This window comes from Falco rusticolus, chromosome 5 (assembly GCF_015220075.1).
Source record: "Falco rusticolus isolate bFalRus1 chromosome 5, bFalRus1.pri, whole genome shotgun sequence".
NCBI lineage: Eukaryota > Metazoa > Chordata > Aves > Falconiformes > Falconidae > Falco > Falco rusticolus.
Window position 1 is genome coordinate 53,784,972 of NC_051191.1, and position 19,633 is coordinate 53,804,604.

Consider the following 19,633-nt stretch of genomic DNA (forward strand, 5'->3'; position numbering starts at 1 on the left):
AAGGCCAGAACCAGTCTGGTCCTGCATGGTGCTCCCTGTCACTGAAGCTAGTCTCCCCCTGCATGCCCCCAACATCAGGCAAGCTCGGATCTTGCATACTTTTCAAATGGACTGTCAAGCAGCCAGATCTATCTGCTTACACATCACCACGGAGCTTACTGCTGCTGGTGCCCTTGGCCTTTATTGGGAGTTTACAGTACTGCTCCTTGGCAGAGCTCTCATTTCAATTATGTGAAGAATTGGCCCAGTTTGCTGTTTGAAGATGCCTTTGGTATATTCCAAAGGCCATTTTGCTCTTAGAGCCTGGATGTCCATTAACATTCATAATGTGAAGGGCAGTTGCCTGGAGAGGAGGTTACTATTTCAGTCTGTTTTGTGTGCTTTGGTGTATTTGTGAAGAGTGACTTGTCAAAGTTGTAATGCCTAGCTCTGCCTTTCTCCTTGCATTTGGAGAGATGAGGGCAAGGCCAGGAGAACCTCCATAGCTGGCAGCTTCCACTGCTGCCCAGCCAGAACTGGAGTGTGGTGGTTCTTCTCCACTTCCAGGTTACAACCTGGGGGCTGGAAATCAAGATTAGCTTGGCTAACTCTACAGCTATTCTTCACTGGTGGCATCACAACTCCCACCCTGACTTTGTGTCCAAGGTGGTTGTTGCCACCTTTGTGCCTGAAGGTGTTGGATATAGCCCAAGGAAGACTATAGTTACAGCTCAGATGAGGTCAGGCTCAGGCAGAAGCTCATTAAAGCAGGCAGAAAGTCTGACTGTATAAAACCAGGCCTGCAGTGTGAAATTTTCAGATCACTGGAGACATTTGTGCCTTGAAAGCACAGCATCATTGAGGCTGAAAGCGTCCTCATGTTGTCTGTCCCTGCCCTGCTCGAAGTAGGGTCAGTCAGGGCAGGTTGCACAGGGCCATATCCAGTTTAGAGCATCTCCAAGCATGGAGAATCCACAGCCTCTCTGTGGCACAAATAAGCCACCAGAACTCACCTCCAGCTCATGGGCCCAGCGCACTCCTGTCAAAAGGAGGTCTCAATACAGTTGCTGAACTCAATACAGTTCAGGCCCACGTTCAGTCACTTCCTCTGAGCAGCACTCCGACATGAACTCAGTAGCAAGAACTGTACGCTGACAGGCTCTATTCACGAATACATGCATCAGCCTCTAACAGTCACCTGTCTGTCACCTCAATAACTTGCTTGATTTGAAGCATCCTTCTTTAGCTGAATCTCTTCTCTCACCAGCGCAGAAACCTGAGTGAGCAAGAACACAGACAGTGGGGAAAGGAACTCCCAGCAACACTACAGCACCATGCTGCATTACAGCACTGGGGCTGCAGAAGTGTGACTTCTGCCACTGGTAATACATTACCTCTGGAAGAAAAAGTACCTCATTCTCAGGAGTCAGTCTTCCTTTTGCTCTGCTCCTGCTGCTGGCAGTACACCTACAAAGGAGGTAAGAAGCACAAGGCTGCTGTGAGCGCTTATTTTACTTGGCTTTTCCCCCATCTGCTTCACTTCAGAGAAGCTTACAAAGGTAACCATTTAGTCCATCAGATTACCATTGCCATGCTCCTTTCCAACAGGCTGCATGCCTGCTCTGTGTCTGTCTGCAGCTGGAAGCAGCATGCTGGCTGACATTTTCCTGGGACCTTCAGAATCTATCTGCATAATTTAAAAAAACACACATGAGAACTGGCACAGGCTCCTCAACCGCCTCTATGCACAGAGCTCCCATTTCAGCCAAGTCATGTAACAACGTAACAGGTGACAGAAAGAATGAAAAGGGCCAACAATCAGCATGTTAGGCATCTCTCTCTTGAGCAGGGCTTTCGAAATGGGCCAGAGTACACCTGGCCAGGATAAGAGGTCCTAGACAGAAGCTAAGCATCTAGACTGTAGGCCCTACAGGTAAACATTTGACACTGACTGGAGCTGGAGAAGAGAGCTGTGACATGGAAAGCCAGCAACCCTGACAAGCGCCAGCCTTCTGGGATTTCGGAGGATTGCAACAGGCTGGAAGCCTTACTGCTTCAATCCTATACTAGAAATCCAGCTCTGAGGTCAGCTGCTGGGAGACCCAGGTTATTAGCTCGACCTCACTTTGAGAACAGTTTGCCTGTAGCAACAGCATGTCAGGGTCCTCCTTCTGAACAGGTAGCAGCAAAGGGAAATGAGCCCAAAAGCAAGCAAGCCCAGTGGGGCCCCCCTGCCTCCTTTAGAGAAGGTACCTCAGAATCAAAAGGAGAGTCATATTCCTCTTGCTCTGCTCTTACTACTGGCAAGACACCTACAAATGGGGTAAGAATAGTGATGCTGCTGTGTTAATTTCATTCTGCCTATCTCTATCCCTCGAGTCCTGCATCCAAGTGACAGGTTATCATTCTCCTACAGGCCAGAGTGGTTTGGCCTCATCACCTCCCACATGGTGAAGGACCCTGCCTACTCTGGTCGGTGCAGGTGCACCCATGGGAAAGCCAGCGGTTGTCCCAAAGCAAGAGCTGTCAGCTGCTGCTGGGCCTTCTGCTCTGCCAGGCAGGGTGGGCGCAGGCTTTGCGACGGGCTCCGCCTGCCCCTCACCGCTCCGCGTCCCGCCCGCTGGGGCGGAGTCTACTCCGCCCGCAGCGCCGCTGGGGCTGTGCACCCGCCACGGCCCTTCGCCCGAGGCCCCGGCGGCGCAGGGCGCGGAACCGCTGCCGGCCCGCGCTCCCCCTGAGGAGTCCGGGCCGCCTCTGCGTGCGGCGGGGACGGGGGCACGGCCCGCCCCGGGCGCAGCAGCCGCGGGAGGCGTCCGGCGGGCTGTGTCGGGCCGCGGGCGGGGCGGGGAGAGGGCGACAAGAGCGGAGCCCGCCCCGAGAGGCGGCCGCGGCTCGCAGCCCCCGACGCGCCGCCCGTCCTGACGCGGCGGCGACAGCACCGAGTGCCGGCAGGGGGCGGCCTAACAGCGGCAGCGCGGCGGGGGCGTGGGGAGAGCGGGCTCTGCCTCCGCCGTGGGGGGGCCGGGGCGGGGGCCCAGGAATACGTCTGCGGAAAGGTGCCGTTTGCACAGCTGCTGCTGCGGAGCCCGCTTTGCTCCTTTGTTCGAATGTTGAAGGATGCAGCCCTCTGTGCATCGGGTGAGGTTTTGGAGTAAAGTACGCCAGCCCAGCGCATCTGTCCGCCCCGCCCACCCGCCGGCCTCTCCCCGCAGCCCCGCACCCGCCCGCGCCTCCCGCCCGGCTGCCCGGCCCGAGCGAGCGCCGGCTCCTGTCCTGTCGGGTTTTGGGGGCGTTGTGGTTGTTTTGCTGCTCGCCTGCAGCCCCGCTGTAGCGAGGCAGGGGACTGGCGGCAGACGGCTGTCCGGCAGCGCTCCGCCCCGCCCCGCCGTGCTGCGCGGACGCGGCTCGGCCCGGCGCTTCCCGCTGGCGGCGCGGCGCGGCTCCCGGGCCCGCCCCGTCTCCCCCCCGCCCCCTCCGGCCGGCGGCACGGGGCATGGCGGCGGGTGGGCGGCGGCGGCTCCTCCCGGCGTGGATGGTGGCGGCGAGGGACGAGCGGGCGGCGGCGGCGCCTCCTAAGGCCGCTCGGCGGCGGGCGGCGGCGGGGCCCAGGTAGGGCCGCTGTGACGTGGGGGCGGGCGAGGCCGGGCCCTGGCGCGCTGAGTGTCTCCCCGTGCGGTGTCCAGGGCGGCGGCCGTGGTGCACTGCATGAACGAGGCGGAGCTGGTGGACGTTGCCCTGGCGGTCCTGGCCGAGGTGAGCCCGGCTCCCTAGGGGCGGGGACGCGGCCCTGGTCGCACCCGAGCGCGGCCGGGCGGGCAGGAGGGCTGCGGGACGCGGGCAGGGAACGCGCCGCCGCCGGCTCCCCGGCGGCCCTCTCCGGGAGGCGGGTCTGGGGGCGCTGCCGGGCGCCGCCCGCCTTTCCCAGTCCCCTTGTCCCCTTCCCTGAGGCTGCCGGGGCCGGTGCCTTTGCCCCTTGGCCGCCCCGGAAACCGCCTCCGCGGCGGACCGGGACCGACGCGGGGTGGCCCGCAGGGGCGGTGGGGTGGCCCCCGCCTCCCCGGGTGCTCCCGGGCGCGCAGCCCGGCCTGGTTGTTCTCTTTGGTTAGAACCTGGACCGCGAGGAGGAAGGTGAAGAGAAGGCCCCGGCCGGGAGCGGAGAGGAGCGGGAGCTTCAGCCACCACCGAGCGCGGCTCCCGCAGGCACAGCCAGCGCGGGGGCAGGCAGTGACCGCGGCCCCGCTCCGCCGGCCCCTCCAGCCCCTGGGGCGCGTGCCGGCGCGGCGTTGGCAGGCTGGGAGGACTCCGAGGACGATGCTCTGAAATATGTCAGGGAGATATTTTTCAGCTAACGTTGCCTTCTCTGAGGCTCCCCGGAAGCAAAGGGGACAGTGGGGAGAGTGTCCCCTCCCCCAGCACTGAGGATGGTGGGGGGACGGCCTGGCATGGGCCGTGTATCTGCCGTGTTGGTGGCTTGTGGAGCTGGTGGAGGCCATGGGGGAAAAGGAAGGGGGTACTCGCTTCTCCCACTGTGTGCTGGGTTCAGTGGGATTTGGCTCCGGAGTAGTTTATGTTCATTTCTGTTTGGCATCTCAGAGCATGGAGAGATTAAAGAGGACATGTGGGTTTCTGTGAGTGTCCTTTTGGCAGGTCCCTGCTGGGACTGAAGGGGAGCAGGGAATTGCTGGCCTTGAAGGTCTTTGCTGGCTCTGCAGAGCTGGATAGCTGTGGTCAGCCTTGGGTCTCCCTTGTTCTTGCGGTCCTTCTGTGATAGCTACAGTGGGCCGTGGCAGGCTGTCCCCTTTGGGGACACTGAATTTGTCTCCAGGCTCAGGCCAGGCTTCCTATAAGCTGAAGAAGGCATGGGTGGGAGCAGACGGGCGGGAGCAGGGTCTATCCTGAGGGAGCTGAGCCCATGGTAGTGTGCGTGGGGGTTTAGGAAGGCATGAGGATGGCTTAGCATCCTCTTCCTGGTCCTAAGGGGGGCTGAACAAACCACATGAGTCCAGGGCAGGTGTGAGAGACTTTATTGAAATAAAAAATCGGTCAAACCAGCATCAGCAGCCACATTCCCACCAAGTCTGCAGCAGGAGAGAAAGTGGACCCTCATGTCCCCAAAGGGGATGGAAGGCGAAGCAGGCACTTCGTGCAAGGTTACAGACATGGCGTGGAACAGTGCTATGCACTGCCACAGCAGAGAGACTCCATCCAGTGCTGGCAACGATGGCCCAGCTGGCGCACTGCACCTGTCGTTTGGCAGCCCTGGCACTGCTCCCTGAGCACAGACTTGCACCAGGCACGTGTTGGTCTGAGCTAGCTTTACGGTGAACTGCCCTCCACAGAACCCATTCTCCTGCAGTCTCAAAGGCTGCTGGAGTGCTGGGCTCAGCCCTTTAATACCAGCAGGGACAAACCTGGGGCTCTGCACCAAAATATTCAATTTTCTCATGGAAACCCTCCTTATTAGGGCTGTTCAGCAACTTGTTAGGCTGCCTCTCCAGGTGCTCTGCTGCTGCTGGGGTTGGATGTGGGCCACTTCACCCTAAAGAACTAAAGCAGAGTCCCTCTAGATATTATTCCAGCAGTTGAAATACAGATACTCCTGCTGAATAGGGTATTTCCAGTGTATCTCTGGGGCTGTCACTGCTGTGATGGCAGTGTGAAGCCACAGCTCCCTCGAAGGCATCCCTAGTCAGTGAACCTCCACTACAGCAGGTGACGAAAGAGCAGTGTCTGTTTGGGCATCTCCAAGAGAGGAAGCCTGTTTGCTTCTCTGCCTATACTTAGGCTAGTGTTGTGGTTTAACTCCAGCCAGTAACCAAGCCACACACAGTTGCTTGCTCAGTGCCCCCACAGTGGGATGGGGGAGAGGATCGAAAAAGTGGCAAAACTTGTGAGTTGAGATACAGTTTTATAAGTAAAGCAAAAGTTGCACATGCAAGCAGAGCAAAACAAGGAATTCATTCGCAACTTCCCATCAGCAGGCAGGTGTTCAGCCACCTCCAGGAATGCAGGGCTCCATCACACACAATGGTTACTTAGGAAAACAAACACCATAATGCCAAATGTGTGTGTCCCCCCCCCCCCTTTCCTTCTCCTTTCCTCAGCTTATATACTCAGCATGATGCCATATGGTATGGAATATCCCTTTGGCTAGTTTGGGTCTCCTGCCCTGGCTGTGCCCCCTCCCAGTTCCCCATGCCCCTCCAGCCCTCTCACTGGCAGGGCCCAGGAAACTAAAAAGTCCTTGACTTGGTGTAAACATTAACTATCAACAACTAAAAACATCAGTGTGCTATCAACATTGCTCTCATACCAAATCCAAAACGCAGCACTGCACCAGCTACTAAGAAGAAAATAACTCTATGCCAGCTGAAACCAGGACAGCTAGGTATGGCCAGAGCTGTGTCCACTGTGTGCTCATTCTCATCTGTCTCCTTCACTGTCTTCTGGTTCAGCACCAGAAATGCTGTCACTTTGATGCTTTGTCCCAGGCTGAGGAGTGTGTTACGTGCTGCAGTTCCTGGGAAGCTTCCATGCTGTGCTGTGGGTGTTGGTGGCTGCTGCCTGCTCACTGCAGGGGTGCGCGGCACACAACTACGTGCCAGAGCATGGCTGGACATGGGCCTTTGGACCAAGGATGAAATTCCTGCCAGTGACTAAAACTGCAGTGGGATTACTGTTTTAAATCAGGTTATCAATACCTCTTGCATCTTCTTCATTGTCAAATCTCAATGGGCAGGGCCTCCTCAGTACAAACAGCTTTGATATGGGGTTGTGTGCTTGGCCCAGCTGAGGTGTATAGTGGCAGTGACAATTTGGAGCAGTAGCAGAGCGTAAGTCCCAAGCAGTGCCAGGAAGCCTCCAGTGAAATCAGAGGGGTGAATCCAGTGCGAGGTTTGGAAAAGAAATATACCCAGGCCGCCAGACAGGATTGTCAGCTTGATGACGAGTACGGTGAGGATCACCTTCCATCCCTTTTGCTCCTCTGTGCACTTCACATGTGCAACAAAAATGGGGTAGAAGATGCTGAAGACCAGGCAGCCATACACACACACCCTGGATAGTGCCATTCCTAGTAGGCTGATGCCCATCACCTGCAGATGCCTGTAGTCCAGGCACTGCAGCTCCCCGGCTGTCTCATTCCACAGGCAGAAGTTGTAAAAGCCAATGCGTTTTTCAGGGAGGTTGACCAGGTTCCCGGCTTCCCATAGCAGTGCGTAGAACATTAAGGCCGAGGTGCCGGCAGCCTCCAGGAGGGTCAGTGCACAGAGCAGGTGCCTGGTGCACCTCTGTTGCAGCAGACCCATCCTGGTGCCCACAAGCTTTCTTGGTATCATGGTAAAGTCTGCTGTGGGGACACCTACTGCAAAACACAAAGTGGGGGACCTCTTGGTGGTTGCGTGTTATGGCACCCTTCCCAAGATGGGCAGTGAGCCTGTGTCACTGAGGTCTTGGGACTTCCTTTGCAAGTAAAGCCAGAGTGTCTCAGTCCTGCTTCTGCTGTGCATGTGTTACTGGGTTGAGGGGGATGCATTTTTTGGTCATGCAAAGGTGGCTTAATGATGTCCCCTACGTGGACCAGCACTGGGAGGACAGTAGAGTTCCCTTATCCCCACACATGCCCTTTGCACCATGGTCTCACATTGGACAAGAAAGGCATCTGTCAGCGAACTGCAGTGATGGGAGGGCAGCAAAACACTGCTATCTGGTAAGGAGGGGATTAAGAGCTATTCTGGGAAAATGTTTTTTTTTCCAGTTCTGGTCAGATAAGGACATCCTTTGTGATCTTTGGACTACTGGCTAAAATGCAGGCATGACAGGGTTTGAAGTGCAGGGCTCCCCCTGCCGCCCCACCCCCCCAGCACTGGAACAACCAATGCCACTGATATCACAGTTTCCCGAATCCACATGCCCCTGAGGCTTTTGCTGCCGTACATTTATGGGCACAGCAGGGCTGATTGCCTGCAGCCCTGCTCCCCACTGAGGCTGTCAGACACGGTGCTACTCTGTCCCGGTTGCCTGAGGACTGATGCTTCGTGTGGGCAGACAATTGTCCACCGCAGACCCACCCACAGCCACTTGTCCTCCTCTGAGGCCCAGGAAAATGGGTGCTACAGAGACAGACCTGCAACTGCCATCTTCCTCGCTCCTCTCTGACCGGCTGGACTCCCTGCTCCTCTCCCAGAAATGTGGGCTGTCCTCAGTGTCCACTTGCAGGCTTCTGCTTTGTGCTGAGAAACAGGGAAGTGGCATCAGGAAGGGGTATCCCTGGCTGCAAGAGCCACGAGGCATTGCAGCACTGTCCACCCAGGTTTGTACAGTGGCACAACCACAGGGCAAAGAATTCAAGAGACCTTGGTTTCAAGCTCAGCATCTGGCTTGAGGCTCTGCAGACAACCCCCTTCCAGCCTCTGCCAAGCATTATCTCCTGTGAATCATTTATCACCTTGCCTCAAGAAGTTCACAACTTCAGTCCCACTTCTTCCCTCCGCTGCCCATTGCCCAGTATATCATCCTGATGTCCTAGATGCCCCAGGCCATCACCCCACAGCTGCTTATGATTTGGTACAGTCTCTGAGTTTTTAGAGTGCCAGGTCAATCTGTACCTGGTGCCTAACTGCAGTGCTGGTGACTATAGAGACCCTTCATCATCCCACTCCCAATCCTCGCCTCCCCAGATGCTTGGGAGTGGGGCACCAATGTTTAATGTGCACAGAGATAAAGCTTCTGTGTCCCAAACTCCTCCTCCACACAATCACTGTCAGCAGGAGCACACACACACACTATGGAAGGGAGTCACAGCATCCAGACACCGACCTGTCTCCTCCCCTGATGAATACTTCACTACTTCTTGTAGCTTCCCTTGGAGGTCTTCTTCACAACAGGCTTCTGGAGAGACTGGAAGGTCACATGGAGGATGCCCACTGTTCTGAATCTACAATGAAGACACAAATGACCAGGAAAATATCCGTGCTTGGGCCCAGAGCATGTAGGAGAATGAGACCTCACACACATGTAATTTCACCAGGGTTTGTCTTGCCCCTGGTATTGCTTCTTGGTTTGTCTGTCTTTACATGTGCTCTCCTGCAGCCAGTTGTTGCAGCTCTTCTCTCGCTGTCCCACAGGGGCTCACATCCACGTACCATTCTCCCCGCCATCCTGCCTCACAGCCCTCAAAGGGAGAACAAGTTTCACTTGGAGGGGGCTCTTGGTCACCTGACCATCTCCCCAGGATTTCTGTCAGAACTCAGAGCTGGGACTGGGACAGCCCAGCCAGATCCTGGCCCTGTCTACCTGCCAACTCTTGCTGTCATATTTCTTTAGACTGGTTTCCTAAGGAAGGCAGACTCCTAGGAAGATGGGCTTTGTGTTCCACCATCTCACGTTATCTTTTATTTAGCAGCACCATGCACACTCTTCCATAAAATACAAAAGCAATTAAAAAACTGTCCTAGTTGCACATGTTTAGTAGAGAGTGGACAGAGAAATAAATTCCTAGCAGGTTTGTGGAACTATATGGCAGGAGTGGAGGTGAGCCACCTCAGAGACTCTGCACTGCTATGTGATCTCCACATGTGTGAAGGCCTGAGGAAATCCCATGGTGTATCTGCCCTCTCCTCTGCTTTCAGGCTCACGTCTATAAGGACCTAGTTTCTTTTCCCAGCAATGCCCCCCTATTCACTCTGCCAGATTTGCCCCTCAGCCTCCTGCAGCCTCCCCAGCCCAGCAGGCATGACTGTGACTTTCCAAGGCTGGAAAGGCCATGACTGTGACAAGGGACAAAAAAAATGCTTGGTGTGTGTGCCCTATGCCAGCTGGGGCAGACAGCACACAGCTGGCTTGGAGGTGACCTACAGATTGGCAATGAAAGCAGAGACCTGCCACCAGCACAGCCACAGACATGGCACCTGTGAGCTCTTCAGCTTGGCCCTGAGGCTAGTTTGAGGGCAGCCTGGCTGAGAAGCAGGAGATAAACAGTAAAGAGCTGTCACCTGGTGTCCAGCTGGGGCTTTTCCCAGACATCCACAGCCCCCTCTACCTCTATGGTGTTGCCTGTGCCTTCAGACAGAGCATCTGCAGCTCTACCTCAAAGGTGCAAGAAAGAGGAAAGCAAGCACAATGCCATGAGCCCTTGCCTGGCTTCAGCCCCTCCTCGTTTCTGGGCAGGCATCACTGGAAGCACTGGACTTCACCTTGGGGGAAGCTCTGTGTCTCAGTTTCCCAGGCAGAGAGGGGCTCTGTGCACACAGCTCTGGAGCTCCCTGGGGTGTCTGTGTGCGAGATGGGGCTTGTAGGGACCCTCTGTGCTGCCAGGACAGCAGAGCCCTTCCCTCTGCCAGCTGGTAGGTGGGTGAGCACCTTCCCAGGCTGGAGCTGTGCGTGCCCCTCAGCGAGTGCTGGCCGAAGGCAGTGGGACAGGGAGGCCAAGGCACACAGCTCCAGCACAGGAGCTGGCCTCTGTGCAGGAATGAACATATCTGTGGAGCCGATGGACCCTGCTGCAGTGAACAGGCTGAATGCAGAGGGGTGAGGGAACAGGCATTTTCTCTTGCACCGAAGAGCTCCACAGAAGACTGCTTGCCTGCATTCCCCCTCCCCAGCTGCTAAGGAGAGTGATGCCATGCAAGAGTGGTAGGAAAGGAAGACAGCTTTGGACTTAGCATCTTTCCTTCAAGCCACCCACTCCTCCCCAGGATCCCTCTTTCCCCGTGGACAGGATTAGCTGCAGGGAAACCGTAGGTGAAGAAAGGCTGCTGACAAGCTAAGGATTGATTGCTGGCAAACAGAAAACAGCCAGCGGGATGCAGACCAGGCTGCAGAGGAACTGCCCCAAGAATGTCCTACAACTATGGAAGGGCCTGCTGCCTCCCAGACATTAGCACGCTGCAGTACCACTTCTGGCAGCAACTCCCAATGCCAGCAGCATTGAGAAGGTGGAGGACTTGTTGCAGCACTATCAAAACTAGCCAGCTGCAACAAGGCTTTTACCATGACATACCAGGTTAACTTCAATAAGTAGTTCCCACACCTTTCACCAACACAGCCACCAACCCCCAACAAGGTTTCAAAAGTTCATCTACTGTCTGTGCTGTTGCTTCCTTCATCCTCTTCAGGCCAGTCCACCCTGCTTCTTGCCTCTGCTGCATCCAGAGTCTTCTTTCTCCAGCTCCTCTTCCAGCCAGCCTCTTCTCATCTGGGCCCCCTTCTTCTCCTTGTCTTTCCTACATCCAGGGTGCACTCTCTCCTCCCTCTGCTTCTTCTAGGTCTCTCTTCATCCAGAACTCCTCTTCTGTACCCCTTACAGCTATTTAACTACTTAGCAGGAACCAGCCACAGCTGCACATTATCCACGTCAACCAACCCACGGCCCCTGAAGCCAGCCCACAGCTGTATATTATCAATGTTAATTAAACTGCCTTCATTCCTCTATAAATCCTCTACCACTCCTCTGCAGGGACTGACTCAGTGGAGGATACTTACGGGCTGCCCATCTGGCTGTGTGTGGAGCTGAAAGGCGCTGGAGAGGGCTGAGCGGGTTCGTGCCTGCTGCTGGGTCTGGTGCTGCCTGGGCGCTGACACCACAGGCCCTCTTGCGTCGAAGGCAGCTGTCGCTGCTTTCTCTTTCGGTTTTGAGGGCCACGGTAGCTTGATGCAGTGCTCCTCCCTGATACTGCGTCATCTAAATAGAGCCAGAAAACAAACTGAGCCCAGCCGCGGCCGGCCGAGCCAGGGGCAGGGTTGCACTTTCCACTTTCTTCTCCCAGATGGGGCTAAACTCACCCAGGAAAGCTGTGCTGCTAGAGGGGCTTGGGCGTCTACGGGGACTGAGATGAGTTTGTTTTATTGGGACGCTTCAGTAGAGGTGACTGACCGTCCCAGCGCTGACCCCGGTACTGCAGCACTGTCAGAGTTCACTGACCACTCTGCACGCTGCTGCCCGCCCTCTCCTCCCTAGAGCCGAGCTCCCTCCCGCCCGCAGGCAGGGCGCGGGTGCAGGCAGCGCGCGGGGAGAGCGGCCCGCTGCCTGGCGTGACGGGAAACCTGCTGCCCTGCTCTCAGCTGGGACAGAGTTAGTTTTCTTCTTAGTAGCTGGTGCAGTGCTGCGTTTTGGATTTGGTGTGAGAGTAATGCTGATAGCACACTGATGGTTTTCATTGTTGCTGGGTAATGCTTGTACAAAGTCAAGGACTTTAGTTTTTCAGACTGTTAAAGAAAATGTATTTTTAATTAAGAAATTTAAAGTGCTGAAGCTGCTAAATGGCAGAACCAGGCTTCATCCCTTGTATAGCCCTAATCCAAGGCTGGTTTAAAACTTAGTCAAGTTAATCAGTGGGAGGACAGAGAAACAATAGATGATCAATTTGTGTACACAGGCGCTCTCAGAAACGCAGGTGTTTCTAGAAAAAAATCAGCATATGTGAATAGGAATTGCTTGTTCAAAGACTGAGTGTGCTTGAAGGACTGTGTGAGTTAAAGCAGCAGAAAGATCATGATCCAAGGAGGACCTTGGAACCGAGGCAGAGACTGGAACCAAATAGATGAATCAAATGGGACAGAGTCAGCTGATGGATTCGCAGAACTGACAAGACCGAAGTAAACTTCTAAAAACTTCAGACATTGACTAATGATTTGATGAGTGTATATAAGCTGTGCTGTATCCCTTTGTTCTCTGCCACTCATGGAGGCGGTGGCCCAAGTCCTAGTTGTGATTAAAGCAAACCTAGTGGTACCCATGTCTGTGTGAATTTCTCCTTTAAACACAGGCCTTGCTGATGGGAGGGCTGGAGGGTCACGGGAAATTGGGAGGGGACACAGCCAGGTCAGCTGGCCTGAACTAGCCAAAGAGGTATTCCATACCATGGGGCGTCATGCTTGGTATATAAACTGCGGAGGGTGAGGAGAAGTCGTGGTGGCTGGGGCCTGCTGATATGATCAGAGACTGGCTGGGCATCATTCAGCAGGTGGTGAGCAGTTGTATTGTGCATCACTTGGTTTCTTTTCTCCCATCCCTTTTGATTTCATTCCTCTCCCCTTCTCCCTCCTTTTCATTATAACTGTTGTTGTTATTATTATTATTATTATTGTTCTTTTAGTTTTATTTCTATTCTTAAATTGTTCTATCTCCACCCTCGAGTTCTGCATTTTCCAATTCTCTTCACCATCCCCCTGAGGGGGGAGCCAGCGAGTGGCTGCACGGTACGTAGTTACCAGCCGGGGTTAAACCTCGACACCTCTGAAACCTCAAGTGGTGTAAGGAGCAAAACTCTTATTTTAGGCCTCCTGGCCAGATCCAGAACCATTTGTCCTGTCCTATAAGCAGCCTTCGTGGTGGGTCTGTTAGGAGAGGTGTGTGCTGGAGGGTGATATAGGTGGGACAGCTAGCCATGAAGCTGTTCACAGAGTCCTACCTACTGATTCCACATTTAGGCATAGTCTGGAAACCTCCAGGTGGTACACATATTGTGAACCTGTAATATTGACACTCACATCCAAGAGCACAAGGTAAGTGAATGGAAATATGGGAGGAAACCCTAAAAGAAGCTTAATGGATAGAGCCATAAGGCAGGTGGGAGTGGGGAGGTGCCTTCCTGTCTGGCCTGTGTGCATTGAATAATTTTAGCATGGAGAAGGACAGGGATCTGGATTGAGGTGGTTCAGATCATAGATTACTTGAGCAGGGGTTATGGTGGGAGAAATCAGGTGTGGGGGCAGAAGGCTTGCAGCAAATAAAGCCTAGCAGGCCACAGCTGCTGAGCTGCAGGTGGTGAATGATGGGGACCTGGAAGCCTTGGGGCTGAACATGGCCATCATCTAATGTTGCAGTTGCTGGCTGGGAAATTGGGGAAGGAGCCGAGACTAACAAGGCAAGACCTCTGTTCCCATGAAGAAACACGCATTGGCACGGGAGGCATGTTTGTGCTGTCAAGAGGGGCGGTCATGCAGTTTGGCCTCACACCACTCACTTTTCTGTCATTCAGGAAGGAAACAGGTGTATGATTTGGGTCTGGTGACTCAGGTGCTTAGCTGGCCTCAGCACTGCAGGGGAAGCTGCTGTTCCACTGCCACAGGCAGAAGGCACAAGCAGCTCCTTCACAAACATCCTCATGTCACATTGGGGTCCTGTTTGCTGAAGCAATCAGGATGACTGCCACAGTGGGCCTGCTTTGTCATGCCACAGCACTTCTCCCTGCAGCCACCATCCTCCTAGAGGGGTGGCTGATCCCCTTCCCATCTCCTGAACCTCAGGCTTCATGAGCGCGACAGATGGCCACACATCCTGGCTTTAGTTTTTGCACTCACCTCCGATCTCTCTGGCCTTTTCTGTGCTGCTCAGAGCATTTGGGAATGTTAGCATGGTGTCTTCCCGGCCAGAGCTTCTTGCCTGATTGTGTACCTATGGCAGAAGCGCTTCTCTGGAAACACTTTGTCTCCTCCCCTGCAGGGTCTCAGTCTTTGCTGCTTGTAATGCCTCCTGGGATGGCATGGCTGCCAGCAGGGAGAGGTCCAGTCAGCCCCTGGCTCAAAACCTGCCATTGGTCCCAGCTGACCTTCTTATTCTGGAGGCCTCCTTCCACACCTTTGGCTGTGTCTCTGGCAGGTAGTTCCCCTGCCTTCTCCTTCTAGGCATTTATCCAGGGAAGATTGTGCCTGAAGGCTGGGCAGGATGCGATATGCCCTGCTGTTCTCTTTCCTAGGGACATTTTACGGGCGTGCTCTGGCTGCTCCTTTGGTTTCTGATTCCCAAAGTCTATCTGATGGGGGAGCAGTTGGGGAGGATACATGTGATGGGTGTAGGGTGGGGTAAGCAGAAGGATGATGATCAACGTGTCTCATGGAGAAAGAACAGGAAGGGAGAGGAGAAAGCAGGGCTTCTACATATGTGTGCCCGGAGGTAGGAGGAATTGAATGGAGTGTTTGGGCTGATGGGACCTGATGTGTATAGGCGTGAAAGGAAAGCGCTTCCTACAGAACCAGCTTCCACTAAATTCCTTTGCAATTGTTTCTTCCTGGGATTGTTTCCTGAAATAGAAATACCATTGCTTGTGTACATTAAGATGTTCACATGGCTTTACAGTGGAATGAACTGCTCTGCAGCTCTTGGTTTCTTATGGTGCAGTTAAAGCAAACACAGCAACACTGTCGGCAGTTCTAGTAATATTAAGGATCAGAAGTAAAGCGCGAGATGAGCTGGGACCTTGAAAAGTGTTTTGCTTAATTTAGCCTGCTGTTTCAAAAGTAAGCTACTACACTTGCTTCCCAGAAGTTGATCATGACCCTGGTCCTCATTCCTGAGGGAATATCCACAGCAGAACTCCATTCCCTCTAATTACTCAAAAACTCTCTGAGCTATAGCTAGTACTGTCCTATTGTACCAGACTTGAGGGATTCCTGTGGGAGTCCTTAGGCTGGTGAGAATTGGAGTTCATATTCTTCTACATTGTTTAGAAATCACTTTTATTCAGAAACAATCATAAAATTACTATTTTTTTCCTCATCTGTAACCTACTGACAATTAAAAATAATAAATCTCAGTGAAACAAAGCCAGCTCTGTGCTTTTCTTCCTATATCTGTCACGAGGAGGTTGCAAGCAACCTGAGAGCCAGAGTCCAAGGTAGTGCAAAGCTAAATGGCTTTGTGCTGTCTGCTTGTGTGCTGCCGGATTTCATGAGACTGAACCCTAGTCCTGCAGGGTATCAAATGCAAGGCTCTCAGAACTCGTTTTCCAGCCTGGCTGCAGCCTTTAGTTTGGAAGGTGCTCCTCCACCCTACTCACACCCAGTTCTAGCCCTGACAGAAAGCTGACCCAGTTGCCTTGTAATAATGACTTGTGCCTATGTGTCTAATTTTTTCTTTGTTATTGCATTTGTCTTGCTGTAACACAGTACGATTTTTCCTCGTCTCTTATACACACAACAGAGGGGCTGTATGGGGTATTTCCTTCCAGCAGTACTGGGGTAATATAATTGTCCTGTCTGATACTTCAGACATGAGTAGGCTTCCCTTTGCATTTGATAGGTCTGGTCTATGTGGAAAAACAAGGCTTACCAATTGCTGTCCTGTGTATACTTCATACCCTACTTTCCCCCTGCACCAGAGCCGTTGCAGCAACATGGCTCAATGGCTGCAGTGTGAGGTTCTACCCATCTAAGGCACCTGGCATTTTAAGTATTTGGCCAATTCTTCCTTCTTGCAGATACAAAATAATTTAGTTTTTCTCTATTATTGACGATTCTAGCTCAAGCCCTCTCAAATGCTCAAAATTTGATGCCCCTGATTTTACAGCAATGGATTCCAATGTATGGATTAAAATGGAGTATGCTGTAGAAACAGCAATGAGGTAGAGAGAGGAAGTCCACCGACTTCTTTACTGGGCAATCCTACATGCTAGGAAATTTAAAGGAGACAAAACTCAGTACTTGTCTTAAACAGCATAGTTTTAATCTCTTTTCCCAAATGTCTGTACAATGCTACATTACACATAGTAAATGTACAATACGAATTAAGAAGATGCAAGCTATGCAGGTATATGACTGTAATGAATAAAATATTACCCAGGTATGTAAGAACACATGAATGGCCATACTGGTTTAGGCAAAGGGGCCATCTATCACAGCACCCTGCCTCAAAGGTGACAGTGCATGGATGCCCAGGGCAGAGCAGGAACAGAACCAACATGCAATACTCTTCCCAAGCACTCTCCCAGATTCTCACTCTTTTCAGCTGAGGAGATTTCTGAGGCCATATGTGTCTTCAAAAACTACCAGTGGTCTATCTATAAGGTCCATCTAAATCCATGTGATTTTTGCATCCATGACGTCCTTCAGCAGAGTTCCACAGACTATTTGTGTGGATTTTATGTCAAATGTTTTTGAGTGTAACAAGTGTTTGGTTTGTTAATGAAAGGGGGAATGTTTTTTGTAGCTTACAAATCTCCAGTTTTGTGGCTTCTGACTCCGTTTTTTCTACTATGATCAAGGAATCGTGGCTTCAGCTACTTGGTGAATAATCCTTCTCCTTAAGAATCTTAGGGAAACTTTGAAACTGAGTGAAGAAGGAGGGGAAAAAAGGCAAAAAAGAAGCAGGGGGGACTTAGCTCTTCATAGAGCTCTTTCCACAAGTGGAGCCTGCCTCACAAAACCAGTATATGCTGTTTAAGACAAATGTTACTTTATATTCAGGAAAAGACTCCCTTACTAAACTGATTTAGAAGTTGAGATACTTCTTCATGTGGTGAGAGAAACTTCATGTGTACATTAGCCAATGTGTGTGAACTCGTTTGAAAAAAAAAAAAAAAAGAGCAAGAAGAATTTTGATGTCCCTTGCTGGTAGAGCCATAATCCATAACCAAAGTCTTGGGAACTGTTTAAGCAAATCAGATACATGACACTTTAATGTGCCTTGCAACATGTTGTCTGCTCTTTGCTCAAGGCAGTAACAGCAGAGAGAACTGCAGTGTGTCTTGTGCCTGGCAGGATTTATTTTTCCCAAAATTTATATCTTGTCTTGCTGTCCTGGTTTTCTTGGGCCTTGTGTTTTATGAGGGAAGTCTCTCCTTCATTTTCTTTTCTTCTAGTTTTGAATTGCTCTTTGCACTATGATCATGACCTGAGCCAAAAAGGAGGAAAAAACAAATCTGTATCAACTACTACAGGGTTACTACTTACCAAAGAAGTACATGGCTCTAACTTCCTTCACAAGAAATGTGGCATTATGGCAGAAACATTTCCTTTACTAAAGGAGAGCCACAGCATGATTCAAAATCTGGTACTAAAATATGGAAACTTCAGGCACAGGCACAGGACCTGGTTTTATTGCTCCAGAGATACAATATTCTATTGACATTTTCCTGGAAAGGTTAATTCCAACATTTCACAGAATCAGACCATACATCCCTTTATTGCATACTAATACATATAAAAAGCAATGAACTGATGGCTAGAGCCTCTCCCACCAGTAACTGCAGAAGGATAGTGCAGGGTCAGGGGCATTATCCTTTGTCATTAGGCTGAGGTTTTCCAAGCTCTTTTCACTGGGCTGTTCACGAAAAGGTTAATGAGCTTCTGGACCTTTAATGTCCCAGCTGGGAAGCTCCATGAAATGAGTTCTGGTATGAACACTTGAAGAGTTTTCCAGCGCTGCTGATGTACTGCTACCATCTGTCTTATGTCTTTCCAGACCCTGAGATAGCTAGACAAAGAAACCCACCAAACAGAACTAAATCCTATTATCTGGTGTATTTTGAATAGAAAAAGAACGGAGAAACCTTTTAAATATTGAAATGTCTTCTCTGCAGGCTTGGAGACACTTGCCATTGTGTTGCTTCATCTTGTAGGAGAACACATTAAAGCTGGATGAATGGAAATTTTTTCTTGTGGATAGGATTGTATCGTAGCACACTTTTTCCTGCCTCCTGTGGCACAGATGGTTCTTCATGATTGCCTTTAGCATCATGAGTGAGACTCTCAGAGCTAAAACACATGGAGGTCAGGCCAGAAAATACTTCACTCCACACAAATCCATGACAAGGTGTACATAAAGATGACCGTGCAGAACACAAAATCCTTACAGGTAAAATTCCTGCTACTTCAGTCTGAAGTATTTCCGAAGATTCATATGAGAGAAAAAAAGAAAAAAGAAAATAAGTAATTTACTGTATTTCAAACTGCAAAGAACAACAATGCCATCATACTGTCTTAAGGATACTAGTGCCAATATCATGTAGCCACTATAACACTATTCCTTCTGAGTCAGTCAGAAGTACCCATCACAGAGGCAGCAGAGGGTTACCTTACCATCACAGAAGTAAAATCAGACACCAAAGACATTTTCTTCCTCTTTTATCAGAGGAAAACCTAAAAATTTCAAGCTTGTGTATCAAAGTCTGAGCTGTAAGGTGCAAAGCATCAGTCCTTGAAATCATTTAGCATGAACAAATTAATATGTATTATTTCCTGAGGTGTTTGTGGCAGGATCTGCTGCAATCTAACTAGCTAGCTAACTCCACTTTGCTCTGTTACCCAACCACAGACAAGTGTATGCTCAGCAAAACACACAACATTTCATGCTTTCAGCAGGTGGGTACTTACAAAAGTCAGTGTTACAGCCACTGGGCCTTGTTGGACAGTGTCCAACCTCCATTGTTCATCGCTGAAGCACTAGAACCTGGAAGTGAAGGGAAAGTGCTAGCAATGAGCTATGCACCAGCACCATGACAATATTGGGATTTTAAGATATCCAACCATGCTAAACTAGTCAATGTCTGTTATCAACTGTGCCACCTAGCCTGGCTTGGCCTTTATTTGCTCACCTCTTCCCTGTTTCTTAGTAGCTGCATGGCCCTATCTTTTCCCTGCCTTCCAAGGCAGCAGCAATCATCCCTTCCTCCAGAAAAGCATCAGATCAGTGCCTGTGCGCTGGTGTGTCCAGCAAAGCTGAGGAAAGGAGTTTCAGCTATGTGCTGAAGGAGGGGGTCTGCTGCTCCAGATGAGATGGAGGAAAGAAGATTATCTGCTTCCTCAATTTCACCTTCCACTGCAATCTCAGCCATCGGATGAAGTGGCCAAGGACAGCTGTCTCATGTATGAATGAAAAACAATAAAGCACAATGTCAGAAGAGCAAAAAAAGGATGAGAGTGGAATTGTAGAGAAATC

The 19,633-nt window shown here is 51.7% G+C and overlaps 2 protein-coding genes and 1 long non-coding RNA gene across 5 annotated transcripts; 1 reads left to right on the forward strand and 2 right to left on the reverse strand.

Moving 5' to 3' along the window:
• Window positions 1-1,024: 1,024 nt before the first annotated feature.
• On the reverse strand, window positions 1,025-1,937 carry LOC119149440. Its single transcript, XR_005104691.1, has 3 exons — window positions 1,564-1,937; window positions 1,392-1,446; window positions 1,025-1,255 (listed from the first exon to the last, which is right to left on the reverse strand). It is a non-coding gene; the product is annotated as an uncharacterized LOC119149440 (long non-coding RNA).
• Window positions 1,938-2,093: 156 nt separating this feature from the next.
• CYREN (cell cycle regulator of NHEJ) lies at window positions 2,094-4,606 on the forward strand. Of its 2 annotated transcripts, none has more exons than XM_037390685.1 (3): window positions 2,094-2,302; window positions 3,663-3,732; window positions 4,086-4,606. In XM_037390685.1, the coding sequence occupies exons 1-3, from the start codon at window positions 2,175-2,177 to the stop codon at window positions 4,326-4,328; spliced, it is 441 nt and encodes a 146-aa protein (XP_037246582.1). In that variant the 5' UTR covers window positions 2,094-2,174; the 3' UTR covers window positions 4,329-4,606. The 2 variants fall into 2 exon arrangements, with proteins under 2 accessions (XP_037246582.1, XP_037246583.1); XM_037390686.1 differs by lacking the exon at window positions 2,094-2,302 and adding an exon at window positions 3,193-3,588.
• Window positions 4,607-6,274: 1,668 nt separating this feature from the next.
• On the reverse strand, window positions 6,275-12,028 carry TMEM140 (transmembrane protein 140). Of its 2 annotated transcripts, none has more exons than XM_037390684.1 (5): window positions 11,761-12,028; window positions 11,461-11,659; window positions 8,797-8,914; window positions 8,105-8,210; window positions 6,275-7,339 (listed from the first exon to the last, which is right to left on the reverse strand). In XM_037390684.1, exons 4-5 carry the CDS (start codon window positions 8,115-8,117, stop codon window positions 6,726-6,728), a joined length of 627 nt encoding a protein of 208 aa, XP_037246581.1. In that variant the 5' UTR covers window positions 8,118-8,210; window positions 8,797-8,914; window positions 11,461-11,659; window positions 11,761-12,028; the 3' UTR covers window positions 6,275-6,725. The 2 variants fall into 2 exon arrangements, with proteins under 2 accessions (XP_037246581.1, XP_037246580.1); XM_037390683.1 differs by having other exon boundaries at window positions 6,275-7,342; window positions 11,761-12,025.
• Window positions 12,029-19,633: the final 7,605 nt, after the last annotated feature.

Excerpts from the sequence above, each read along its gene's own strand:
- CYREN (XM_037390685.1), top strand. The coding sequence starts at position 2,175 with ATGAGCCCAAAAGCAAGCAAGCCCAGTGGGGCCCCCCTGCCTCCTTTA. Across the intron at positions 2,303-3,662 it reads GCAAGACACCTACAAATGGG|GGCGGCGGCCGTGGTGCACT; the intron begins GTAAGAATAGTG and ends TGCGGTGTCCAG. Across the intron at positions 3,733-4,085 it reads CCCTGGCGGTCCTGGCCGAG|AACCTGGACCGCGAGGAGGA; the intron begins GTGAGCCCGGCT and ends CTCTTTGGTTAG.